A 13636-nucleotide genomic window follows, 5' to 3' on the forward strand; every position below is an offset into this window, starting at 1 on the left:
TAAAATCGAAATATTTACTTATTAAAAAATAAAAATAAAAATTTAAATATGATGTGAAAGGTCATGTTCGGTCGTGTTTAGTCCGGTTTAGTTTCTATCACTATTCGTCTTTTCCGGTTAGCTTTCAAAATAAAGGACACGGCTCGTAACGAAAATGAAAATGAAATCATCGCTGAGTAAGTAGTGTTATGAAATGTACATCTCGATTGTACAGCACAAAAGCAGCATCAGGTGATATACATTTATGGGAATTTCTCAGTAAGATGTCGCTTCTCTTGGCAGTGAAGACCAGAGACTGTATGGGGGAACATTCGCAAGATGCAGGGACACTAGGCTAAAGCTTAGGCCAGGGGTAGTGTGAGATATATGCTTCTTACAATCGTGGGAAAGTGTAAGTTAATCAATACCAGCGTCAAAAGCTATAAAATACATAAATCACTTGTTCAGAGCCGCTGATGGCCGGATGTATGAAACCTGAGCAGCCCATGACAAACAATGTGGGAAACCCCTTACATGCAGCCGAGAAGCAGAGATCGCGACGTTACGTAGTCGCCATTTTGTTTCACCGGGAGTAAAGAAACCAACCTGAAAAGCACCGGCGTGAATATTTTCCTTTATCAGCAGCACCTTCAACACGGCGGATCAGCATCGTGCACCCGAGTTTAGATTCGCATGGTATGTACACACCGAGGTGACCGTAAAGTTGTGAAAACACAGTGCGTTTTGTGACTGAGCTTGCTATCTGTGCACAGTAATGTTGGATGCGTTGCACGACCGGCCAGAGTTAGCAACATAGCAGCAGCTCGTTTACATGGCTAGCCGGCATTTTGAAAACGGGCCCGCTTTGATTGACGGCCCGTTAAACAGATGTGGTGGAGATTCCCAATGTGCACCACATTTTGGGAAAGACCAACCACTTGAAGGGATTTAGCTCTGGCATTTGTTTTGGAAAGGTTAGCATCATTCAGTTTGCACCTCCACGCGTGTAGAGAAGACTGGGGCCTGTAGTTTACCGAGGCAGGGACGCTAGCTGACATTAGCTAACAGAGGCGTGGTGGATAATGTATGGAAACCTGCTGGCTATAACAGGAAATGTGCGCTTTTTATTTGTTTAAGTTCTGACTGCAAAGAGCGAACTCCATTAGTTTTTTTTCACAGTATTAGACGTTCAAACATTGCAAAACGCGCCACCCTGATGTTGTTTCAGTTTCGCACTTGCAAGCACAGGAGCCACTCAGATAACGTTACCGTTTGTAAGCAGTGTCCAGTCTTGAACGATGGCGCCAAACTGCACGTAATTTTGTTTTTCCACTTTTTCTCGGAACTACAGCATGGCCGTATAAACCTCCTAGGTGGCCCTGGGGCAAAGATTTGTTGTTGGGCACCTATCTACCCCGGGTTTACATTAGATTGATCAATGCTCTACAGCTGAAATGAATAAATAAACAATGCCAAATATCCTCTGGTGGCAGCTTCTCCGGTGTGAATATTGTCTGTTTTATTGTCTTTCATATGATGGTAAATTGAATAACTTTGTATTTTACAAAGCTGATCAGACAAAATAAGCAAGTAGAATAGAATCGATTGATCCTGAAGGAAAATAAATGCTAGATTGATTGAAAATAAAAACAGTTGTTGGCTGCATACTTACAGGGTTTCTGTAATTGATAAATACTAAGTTGTCTGTATGGTAATTACTGACTGACACACACAACAACTTGAAGGCAGTTAAGGTCATAAAATTGCAGATTCCCACAGGGTTCCTCTTCAAGACCAGGGTCAGAAGGGTTAGGGAGGATTGGCTATTCAAAGTTGTTATGTCAGTGGTGCACATTTATAACACGTTTGTGATTGACTATATAATATAGACTCAAATGTAAACTGTTGCTTGCTTGTTGATGTAGCTTTGAATTGCAGTGATGTTGTTGGTAACTCTGCTCTTGCTCTCACCTGCGCAGATGTCTGGAGACATGGCCACAGATCATGTAAACGGGAATGGAACGGAGGAACCGATGGACACTACGGCGGCGGTGACCCACTCAGAACATTTCCAGGCTTTACTGGAAGCGGGTTTACCTCAGAAAGTTGCTGAGAAGCTAGATGAACTTTACGTAGCAGGTAAGCAGAAATTTCATCTCACGCTGCGCTCTGCTGTTGTGTCCTGCCTTTCACCTGCTCCGAGAGAGACGTTAGGTACCACCACAGTCTTGCAACACAGGACTTGTCAGAGATGTGTTTTCCAGAGACGCTTGTTTATCGTTGGGCCAGAGAGATTTCTGTTTTTAGGGCAAGTGCCATGAATGTCTAGATTTGTGTTTTGCTAGGAGGATGAGGCTATTTTATACTGAAATTATTGTCAACAAATTCCATGAACAGACTAAAATCAACGATGGATCTTATGTATCTCAAGCTTGATATATCTGCAGCGACCAGTTGGTTTAGGAAGACACTGAAATGTTTTGGAACTGAAGTTGTTTGTGGCCTCCTTATTAAAGAGTTGTGTCTCCAGTACAAACCAGTAAGGCTGGGCTTATCCAGAGGGAGGCCAGAAAGTACGGAGAGACGGACAAACAGATTTCTAATTTTAGTCTTCTTGTGAGATGTGTTGAAAGTCACGTAAATGTGGAATATCGCCAGGCTAATCCGCTAATATTGATTGCTTGAAACAATGGTTACCAGGACAATGAAACAACAGTCACTCATCAGTTCCTTTGTAGTATTATCAGTAACTGTTTAAAGTTGTTTACTGACAATTAGAGCGCCAAGATGACAGAGAGCGGGTAGATTGCAAGAAAAAGAAATCCTGTGTGCATCCTTCTTTCTACACTGCAACAGACTCTACCATGAATTACCCAGCTTGTAACCTTTTAGATGAAATCATGAGAGGCACATTTCTTATTCAAGATCAATAAAACATTTCCTGTTATGTTTGTACATCGCCCTTAAAAGTACCTTCGTTGCTGCACATCAATACGTTGCTTCGGCTCTGTGTGTGTGTATATTGTCATGCTCTTAAGTACCGAGGCTGGATTGAATGGATAAAAGGATGGGTGTAGCCGTAAATGGTTTAAGGAAGGTAGATTGAAGCCAGCTGGTACTGTGACATGTGCAGAAACAATAAAGCAGCTGTCTGGCTGCAGTAGGTGAATTGTGCTCTTTTTAGAGGAAGCTGTAGGAGCCGCAAACGGTGTCATCCAGAGCGTGGTTAAAATGACTGTAAATAGAAAAAGGGGTTTGTTTGAAGTGTTTTGCGGGATCTTGAAATGTGGTGTTAACAGCATCCGTGTTTGATGTTTGAGTAACACTGTCCCTTTGTTGTTCATTTCGAAAGTGTCAGTTGTACCAGTTGATATCTGCTGCATGTTTTGAGGAGACTGTTTTGAAACTTGGCACTGTATGTGACAGTAAATGGTTAACACACACATAGTAATGACACTTGGACATAATCAGGCCATTGTCCCTTCAGCTATCATTTTCTTTTGTTCCTTGCAGGACAGATCAATCATTACTAAGCCTATTGTCCAACTGCTTCATAGCTGCGTGTGTCACACTCACTCTGTTTCTCGGTGTTAACCTCCTCAGGTGATGATGCCAATTTTATTTATTTAAACACCATATTTACAGTTTGTTTTTGCTGTATTTCTCAGGCTTGGTAGCACATAGTGACCTAGACGAAAGGGCTATTGAAGCTTTGAAAGAATTCAATGAGGAGGGAGCCCTGCAAGTGCTGGTCCAGTTCAAAGAGAGTGATCTGTCACACGTGCAAGTAAGTTCTGAACGCGCTGTCTTCAGGGTGTGGAGTGACACTCTGAAAGACAAAGAGCTGCTCTTTGTTAAACTGGTGCAGATCTGATTGTATATAACAAAATTGTATCATCTTACAGTAACTGTGTTATGTCTAAGTTGAAGTGTGTTTGATCTCATGTATATGGACTGCATTGAAACTGCGGTCCCCAAAGTACAACCTCAATGCAACAAATCCGTACACCTGTGACCACGGCAACAGAAGTCAGGTTACCTGTGATCGCTGCATCAAAACTGAGTACACTCGCTATTTCCAGTCAAGGATAATTACATGAACAAATTTCTAAAAATAACCAGTGCACACTGCCGCAGCTTTCTCAGTGTGTCTAATGCAACATGTAAGAGTAAGAAAGTAAGTAAGAATGAATTCAGTATGAATGTTGGCAGATTGTTGTTTGGTCACATGAAACCAAAATTAATTAGTTTGGCTCCAGCCTGCTTGGTGAACCTGGCCCAGACCACCACAGTGACTGCACAGTGCCGACCATGAAGCAGGGAGGTGGGGGTGAGCTGACATGGGGCTGCATGAGAGGAAAGGGTGTAGGGGAGATGACATTTATAGATGGTGCCACAAATGCAGGTTTGTTTACTCAAATACTGCTTGAAAAGACATGTCCCAGCCTTAAGAAGCTTGGCAGGAGAGGAATTTTCCAACACGACAATGATCCCAAGCACAAAAGAGTTTGTAAAGAAGAAAAATGTGGAAACGACAAACCTGGAGAAATTTGTCCCCTGACCTGAATCCAATAGAAAAACATGTGGAGTATTTTAAAGTGGCACATATAGCAAAAAAAAACCCTCCAGCAAAGAACAGCTGAACAATGGCAGAACATCTCTGCACAGATTTGTGTCAAACTGGTGTCGTCCATTCCAGGGAGGATCACATCTGTCATTAAAACAAAAGCAGACACTTCATATTTTACTTATATGGACCAGGAGTGTACTCAGTTTTGTTGTATAATGTATGTGTCCTTGTGTTACCGCTCTTTTCTTCCGCTCTCCCCTCAGTAGTAGAAGGTAAATCTCGTGTACGTTTGTAACAGTTTGTTCTCTCTTCCAGAACAAAAGTGCCTTTCTCTGTGGGGTAATGAAGACTTACAGGCAGAGGGAGAAACAAGGGACTAAAGTTTCAGATTCTACTAAAGGACCCGATGAGGCTAAAATCAAAGAACTCCTGGACAGAACCAACTACACACTTGACGTAACAACAGGACAGCGAAAGTATGGCGGCCCCCCGCCCGAGGACGTGTACTCAGGTGCCCAGCCCACGGTTGGAACAGAGGTAGGCTTTATCATGATGTGTTCAGAGTAAATGCAAATATGAAGTGTTCCGATTGCTGTTATGTCACACCGGGAAAAGACAGTGACTACTGGGATGTAATGGACAAATATTTTACATGTTGCATCTTCAAATGTCAGAAATATTTTCATTGTGACGATGGATGTTGAAGTGAACGTAGTGCGTCTTGACTTTGACATGATCCCTCTGAACTATTTCACCTCACCCTGATTACTACAAGTCTTTTAAAAACGTCAGTTTTCCCCCGTGTTGTTTTATAGAATATAAAAAAATATATTCTTTCTTTCTTCACCTAGATATTTGTTGGGAAGATTCCCCGTGACTTGTTCGAAGACGAGCTGGTTCCTCTCTTTGAGAAGGCCGGACCTATCTGGGACCTCCGGCTAATGATGGACCCCCTGAGCGGCCTGAACAGGGGCTACGCCTTCGTCACGTTCTGCACTAAAGAAGCGGCCCAGGAGGCGGTGAAGCTGGTGAGTCTGTCAGGAATTCACAGCTCAGCAGAAACCAGGAAACTGAAATTGAGTCGGGACAGTAGTTTTTGTTCAGCAGCCAAGTAACTTGTCTGCACAAAACATTTCCGTGTGCTGGATATTAGGAATAGGGGGCAGAAACGTTATAGACGGAGAGTCTCAAAGTGAGAGGCAGTTGAACTGATTGTCAGCTGTCGTCATTATCTATGTGCGTGACGTGATGTATGTTTTTTTTTTTACAGTGCAATAATCATGAGATTCGCCCCGGCAAGCACATTGGGGTGTGTATATCTGTCGCCAACAACAGGCTATTTGTTGGCTCCATTCCCAAGAGTAAAACAAAGGAGCAGATAGTAGAAGAGTTTGCTAAAGTCACAGGTAAAAGAAAAAAATCCTGATCTATTATTTTTATAGATCTCTGCTGTTTTTCCAAACTCTAATCTAAACCACTTAAACTTAATCGCACAACCTTTTTTTTTTCTTCTTCTTCTGTCTGTAAAGAGGGCCTCAGTGATGTCATACTGTACCATCAACCCGATGACAAAAAGAAGAACCGGGGTTTCTGCTTCCTGGAGTATGAAGATCACAAAACAGCTGCTCAGGCCCGTCGCCGGCTAATGAGCGGGAAGGTGAAGGTTTGGGGCAACGTGGTGACAGTGGAGTGGGCCGATCCCATCGAAGACCCCGACCCAGAGGTCATGGCCAAGGTGAGCTTCAGAAAAATAGTCCTGAAATGTCGCTTGGAACAACTGGGCAAAACAGTGAAGATGGCACCGTTAAGGAGATAAAGGGCTGGAAGATGTATTGCATCTCACGATGATAAACTTAAAGGAGGAGAGAGAGAGAGAGAGAGAGATGAGGTGTGACCTTCTCTCCGTCCATTTCACAGGTGAAGGTTTTATTTGTGAGAAACCTCGCCAACGGTGTCACAGAGGAGATCCTGGAGAAGTCCTTCAGTGAGTTTGGAAACCTGGAGCGAGTTAAGAAACTCAAAGACTATGCTTTCATTCACTTTGAAGAGAGGGATGGTGCAGTGAAGGTACCCACTTTCTGTACTTCTGCTGTTTGTGTCATATTTCAGCTCCTCAGCCTGAATCTGAATAAGTTTGTTGAACCAAAAATCATGTGCACAAATGTTGTCGCTTCCTTTGCTCAGGCATTAGAAGAAATGAACGGGAAGGAGCTGGAGGGAGAGCCGATTGAGATTGTTTTTGCCAAACCACCAGATCAGAAGAGGAAGGAACGCAAAGCCCAGAGACAAGCAGCCAAAACGCAAATGTAAGAAACGTCTTGTCTCATTTTCTAATGACGGGCAGATCAGGATGCCGCTCTCTGTCCTTGCTCATAGTTTTGTTCATTCTTACTTCTTGCCTTCTTTATCTCATCAGGTATGATGACTATTACTACTACCCTCCCCCTCCCCACATGCCTCCACCTGTCAGAGGCCGGGGCAGAGGCGGCAACCGGGGCGGCTACGCTTATCCCCCCGACTACTATGGTTATGAGGACTACTATGACTATTATGGCTATGACTATCACAACTACCGCGGCGGCTACGACGACCCCTACTACGGTTATGACGACTTCCAGGCCCCGAGCCGAGGGCGCGGTGGCAACAGGGGCGCCCGGGGAGGATCCTCTCCAGCCAGGGGACGTGGCGGCGCCGGTGCACCCAGGGGCAGGGCCAGCTTCTCCCAGCGTGGCGGGCCGGGACCAGGCCGCGGCGGGCGGGGCGCAAGAGGAGGCGTGCAGCCGAGAGGGCGAGGAGGGGTACGTGGTGCGCGGGGTGGCCGCGGTGGAAATGTAGGAGGAAAGCGCAAAGCTGATGGGTACAACCAGCCAGATTCCAAGCGTCGCCAGACCAATAATCAGAACTGGGGCTCTCAACCCATTGCTCAGCAACCGCTCCAAGGTGGTGATCATTCTGGTAACTATTCTGGTTACAAATCTGACAACCAGGAATTTTATCAGGATTCTTTTGGGCAACAGTGGAAGTAAACCAGTAGGGCTTTGATAACAAAATACGTGTTTATTGTTTTTGTTTTTGTCTTTTTATTTAGAGACTTGATCTGATTGGCCCTCAATCCCATACGGTTGCCTGCATTTTTTCCTCAAAATTGGTGACATCTGGCAAGATATCTTTTTGTACATATTTTAATAATCCGCTTGGACTCAAACAATAGTCACACTCCCACCTGTTTCTGGCGAACTGGTTTTCTTTTTTTCTTTTTTTTTTCTTTTTTCCTTTTTTCTTTTTTTATTATTATTATTATTATTTTTAAGATGGTCGTTTAAAAGATTTTCCATAACAAAGTTTGAAAAAAATTTTTAGATGCAAATATGTGCTCGAGCTGTCTATTTGGCTATAGCTTTATGTATGTTTTTAGAGATTCTGGTTTCCATGTTTTAAGTAGCTAACAGCAACAAAGCATATGTCTCCTAAACATGTATTTAAAACAAATGAAAATACAATTTGTATTGTCACAAAGTAATGCGTGTCTTGTTATTGAAAAGAAAAAAAAGGACCATCGTAGTCCTATTTTTTGGCTTTACATTTTGGCTTGTATTCTTTGCTGTTTGTCTGCTTTAATAAACATACACGCACACGTGTACAAAACTTCAAATTGTGTTGCAAATTCATGTTTCGGCAAATTCTCTCTTCAAATTGCCTTCAAATTTTAAGGCTCCTTGTGGAAGAAAATGGACTAAAGGTTTGCCAATGTTGGCCACATGCTACAGTGTCACCTTGCATGCCATCAAATTCCAAATCACCTACTTCTATAGTCGGCATCTCTCAAGTGCTCTGTATGTGTAGTGACATACTTCATCCTTATGAGTTCCTCTCATGTCCAAAAACATAAATGTCTCACAAATTGGTGTCCTAAATTCACTGTCAATGCAGCATTAAGAGTAAGCCCCACCCCCCCACCCCTACAAGTCTGTCATACAAGTCCCTTTTGTTACCGGTGGGGGGGGGGGTAAAAGCACAATTTGATTTATTAATTTCAAAGTGAAGCTTTTCCTTGTCCCAGAAGGATCTACCTAGCTGTTGAAGGCCTGGATACTAATCTTGCATGTTTATCTGGAGGTTTGATATTGTGCTACTGTGATAGAAAACTGCCATGCATGACTTGCTTGTAGTGTTTTTGTTCCGTTTTTGCTTTTCTAGATAACAATGGCTGCTTTTAACCCCCCCACTCCCCTTCCCTTCTTCTCTGCCCGTCGTTAAGCGTGTCCACGTTTCACCTGCTGCACCTCAGACGATTTTAAGTTTTGTTTTTTTTGTTTTTTGTTTTTTTTTTAAATTATCCAAACCAGGCCGATTCTCTGCTTGTCGTCCTCTTTAAGGCATTGACATGTGCATGTTACGTCAGAGGGCGTGCAAGTCTGTCAGAATGCTTTGTCTTCTAATGTATGTAAATTCATGTTTTTATGTGTTTACGCAATTCTCCCTCTGCAGTTAATGCTGAGTGCGAGTGTGTGAGAGTGAGGGACACAGAACAGTAGATGTGTGTGTAGATGTAACACGATCCTGTTTTCCATTCTCTAATTGCTTCCTTTTGTTACCTGACTAGCAGGAAAAAGGGGTCGAGGCCGGTCCTGATGTGTCGCTATGAAGACTGACCCGTGTATGGCGTTGCACACTGCAGGCTGCCAGTGGATGGAATGGTAAGGTCATCTGACTCAGTGGTCCAGTGGTATTCCAGCCCTTCTTTTAAGGAGCAGATCTCCTGAAACTGCCACGTTTGAAGATAATCAGAAGAGCAAAACTTGAGCTTTTTTTTTTCTTTTTCTTTATTTTTTTAAAGCATTGACTCTTAAGTTAATAAGTCCCAGCCCCAAATAGGCCATTTGAGACCTACTGAGTTTGAGTTCATGATGGACATCCTTCTGGAAAAGTCTTTGCACTTTTTTTTTGTTTTGTTTCAGTTTGGAGTGGTTTAGTGGAACTTGATGCTATATATTTTGTTTTTTGTTTTTATTTGTTTCTTTGAGTTCTTAGACTACATCTTTACGATGGACTAGACATGATAATCTATGATTATCAGGTAGAGTTGAGGTGTGATCACCCGGCGTTGAAGGTCGGGCATTCCAGGAAAATGGTTCTTTGAGAACTAAAGCCACCAAGGGTTTGTTAACTACCTCAGTTTCGAGGACTCACCTGCTCCGTGTCATTTTGTACTTGAGGAAACTGAGGCAGGGTCACACCCACCCACCCAACCCCCAACTCCTCCCAAACCCTTCCCCACCCCCGCCCCTCCACCTCAGCGATATGCACAGGCAACAACGACAGAGCACTTAATGAATTTTGGTTCTCAGCTGAGACTTGACGTAGGCTGCTACTGTGGACATGTAGCCGGTCCTTCTGAAATGAGCCTGAACAAGCCTTGCTGTCTTTATCAATGAACTGAGTGATGATGTAGTTGACGGACAGATAATTGTTTTTATAGCTTTTCTTTTTCTTTTTTTCTTTTTTTTGTAAAATCTTCAATACCTGGAAACCACAGTCATCCTTTGTCTTCCACAATTGGAAAATTACTTTAATTTCTTGTTTGCAAAGTGATGTCTCAGGCTTGTCTGCTCTGCGCTAACATCTTGTGTTTGTGCACAACATGAATGACCACTGACATCCAGTGAAGCTGCTTTTTATTCAGAGTCTCTGAGCAAGTCTGGAAGGAAGTGAATTCATTTCCATGTCGTGAAAGTTTTACGAATCGGATTAAACACAAGTTTTCATCGCAAAAGCATGATTATCCATTTCACATTGTACGTCACTGTAGACTGATTATCATGCTGTATATGTGGTCGTGACTAATTTTCCTGTAAATTGATGTCAAGTCACGTCTTTTCAGTGTACTCATTATACTGGAGGTCAAGTTAAGAATTTAAAGGAGCAGATCCATCCTGCAACATTGACACTTGGGGGGGTAAAATAAGACTTTAAGGATGTACCTTGAATTTTGTTTTATTGGGAGTCTGAAGTGTTCTACAGCCTGTAAGATACAGCCAGCTTGTCAGTTTTTCAGTGAGGGTTTTCTGTTGTGCATTTTAGTTAATAATTAATATTAAAAAAAGAATCACCTTGTATTTGAAACAGTCAGTATAAAATGTAAAGGATCAATCTGGTGTTATTCTGTATTTACCAGCTGCGACAGCATGGCCGGTATTGTTTTATTTTTTATGTTGTGAGTCTGTGTGTGTCGTCATGGAGACACCTACTGTAGCAGGAACTACCAGAGAGGTGGTTTTGATTTATATCTGTCTGTGGACAGATTTTGTCACTGCAATAGTGTCACAACCTGCGAGATACAGTCATGAAACTGTACAGTTGTGTGTTAAGATCAAAATGGAGGCCAAGTTCGAAGATGGGCGCGGCCCGCCACACGAGTACTGATGTAATAATGTAGTAATGGCTTCTGAGTACTCGTGGGTCAAAACATCATGTAGAGGCTGGTGTTAGCCAATCACAAAATGGTTTCTAATTTCGTTATTGTCAAAAAAAAATCAATATCAAAAACAATGTCTGTGACACTCAAATCAAACCCACTGGAAAACGGCTCACAAAAACTTAATTTTATTTTCTAAAAAGGCTCTAATTTCCTAAAACAGCTGCTCACTGTAGTTTTCACATAGGGAATATTGGGGGCAGCAGGAAAAATAAACTTGTGTGTTCATGTTAATGAAGGAACATGTCACCCAGTGCAGCAGTGTGGCTCACTGATGTGTTTTTAATAGTTTCAGGAAACAATGGAGCTCTATTGTAAAATACAGAATATCACCAGACTGGTCCTTTTTAAATGATGTAAAATATTTATTCATTTGCACCAATGATCAGTAATCACACAAGAGAAGAATTCAATTGTACAGAGATCCGTTTCTGCACCCACATAATGTAATGAATCCGTGAGAGATGGCAGGAGGTATTCTGGGAATTGTAGGAAATCACAGAATGAAGCAGTTGGAGTTTACTTCATCACAAAGTGACTCTTGAAATGAATTGTACATCACAGACTTGTGTGGTTTTTAATGGTGAAACAGTATCTGAGGTTGGATTTCTCCTTTAAGCTCTTTTTAAACATCATTAGTAGCAGTTAGCAGTTGTTTTGGTTTTTTATTTCATTTTATTTTATTTTATTTTTCTGTGACGTTTGCCATGAACCAGTGTCTTGAATCTTACTCATGTTTAGCATCTTCCAGTTCAGGAAAGATTGTGCAGCTTGTTTTTTTTTTCTCTTCTTACCCAGTTCATGAAAAACAGCCAGATTATGAGTTTTTTTCATACTAGTATTGACTCTGTTGGATCACCAATTTTAAGGGTCAAGAATGTTTTGTTTTTTTTCTTTTTTCTTTTTTTGCTAACAAGTGTGTTTGCATTTTTGCAAATGAATTGTTTTATACTGTACAGTGAGGTGAGTTAAACCTATTTTTCTAATAAAGTTATTGACTTTAACCTTGGTTGTTTTTTTTTTGTTGTTGTACAGCCAGTGTTAATTCTTGTATATAGATATTATTTACATCATGGACTCGATCTGTGAAGCTCATTAACATAGTACAGTACGGATACATTTTAGAGATCATGGAAATGCTTATTAATGCTGTTTTTAGGATATCTGTAAATCTTAAAGTCTTAAGTAAAGAATTTTCTGCCCCCCATCTGGTCCGAGGTCACATTAATTGATTAATTACATTACTCATTGTTAGTAAAGTCAGTGAAGTACTGACAAAAATTGTATATAAATGTCATTAAATTCATTTAGTTAATTATAGGGACTTCCTGTAATTCATTTTAAGATATATTTTAAATTCTAAAATCTTGAATTTAATTTGGTGAACAATGCAGAAACCTTGTTTGTAACCTATTTGCCATTCAGCTTGACTTTAGTTTTATTTTTACACTATTTGGTTTAAATGAATACATTTTATTTACTTAAACCTTCACAGTGTCATTTTCAAAAATAAAATAAAACAAACAAACAAAAAACATGCAACAATAAAGGTCAATAGTGGTGGAAGCCCCTTTAAATGTATGGGTCTGGCATCTAGTCCTTTAAATTGAATAGAACTCATCCACATTTTTACCCACACATCTACAAAACATAACTGTCATAAAAATAATAAATTAAACTTAAATATATTTTCAAATGTCAACAGGTCGTTGAATGAACATTACTGACGCGCTGTAGATTTACCAAAACCTGGGATCGCCCGAAACGGAAATGGCGTTGACTGGATTTAGGGTTGCCATGTCCGCATAGCAAAAAGACACTTTTGGTGCGTTGTTTGTGTTCAGAGAGTCGCTGTGTAGCAGTTTTACTCAGCAAATAATAATTTGTGAATAACAAGTAGCGCCTTTTGAATTAATAAAATTATCAAATGAATTACAGACACAACATCCAGCATAACTGACATATTTGGTGTGCATAAAGTAACGGCAAACATAAAATATAAACTAGCATAATAATACAGAGAAAGAGAGGAAAAGTTAACTTTCAAATACTTTAAATTGTTTTGATTAATATGAATAAATCTTGAATCAATATATTAAAGTATTCAAAAAAATCTAAAAACAACTTGAGATTACACTTAAATAGAGGTGAAGTCATTAGCTGACTGATAGAATATAAACTACCAACTGTTTTGGTAATAGATCAAGTCATATTTCAAGCTAAAATGTCATAAAAATAAATTTTTCTAGGCGCAGCTTCTCCAGTAGTAATTTGTTTTTTGTTATTCTTTATTTTTTGTAGCAAACCTTGAATATTTTTCGACTATGTGTTTATCAAAATAAAAACAATGTCTGAAGATGTTACTCTGGGCTCTGGGAAATTGTGCTGCTATTTTTCTAAAATATTTTTTTCTGATATTAACCCTGTTTTGTACTGTTAAATAAGACAATTCTTCATGAAAGAGAACCTATTCGTTTTATCTATTTCAAAATAATGGGTGATTACATTGTGCCCTTGCAAACTCAATCTGATTAACCTACTATTGTTTGCCATGTAATCCCATTAAATTTGGTTTCAAGAGTAGAAGAAGGTTTTCGTCTTTACAAACAAAC

At 40.7% G+C, this 13636-nt stretch overlaps 1 protein-coding gene across 3 annotated transcripts; it reads left to right on the top strand.

Moving 5' to 3' along the window:
* Positions 1-572: 572 nt before the first annotated feature.
* LOC111237962 (heterogeneous nuclear ribonucleoprotein Q) lies at positions 573-9217 on the top strand. 3 transcript variants are annotated; one of them, XM_022767311.1, is made up of 11 exons: positions 573-675; positions 1959-2118; positions 3648-3766; positions 4865-5086; positions 5401-5577; positions 5820-5955; positions 6079-6284; positions 6467-6616; positions 6734-6855; positions 6966-7347; positions 9153-9217. In XM_022767311.1, the coding sequence occupies exons 1-11, from the start codon at positions 673-675 to the stop codon at positions 9192-9194; spliced, it is 1719 nt and encodes a 572-aa protein (XP_022623032.1). In that variant the 5' UTR covers positions 573-672; the 3' UTR covers positions 9195-9217. The 3 variants fall into 3 exon arrangements, with proteins under 3 accessions (XP_022623032.1, XP_022623024.1, XP_022623017.1); XM_022767303.1 differs by lacking the exon at positions 9153-9217 and adding an exon at positions 7638-8201 and having other exon boundaries at positions 6966-7504; XM_022767296.1 differs by lacking the exon at positions 9153-9217 and having other exon boundaries at positions 6966-8201.
* The last annotated feature ends 4419 nt before the right edge of the window (positions 9218-13636 follow it).

Source organism: Seriola dumerili, unplaced genomic scaffold (assembly GCF_002260705.1).
Source record: "Seriola dumerili isolate Sdu_G_001 unplaced genomic scaffold, Sdu_1.0 BDQW01000025.1, whole genome shotgun sequence".
Taxonomy (NCBI): domain Eukaryota; kingdom Metazoa; phylum Chordata; class Actinopteri; order Carangiformes; family Carangidae; genus Seriola; species Seriola dumerili.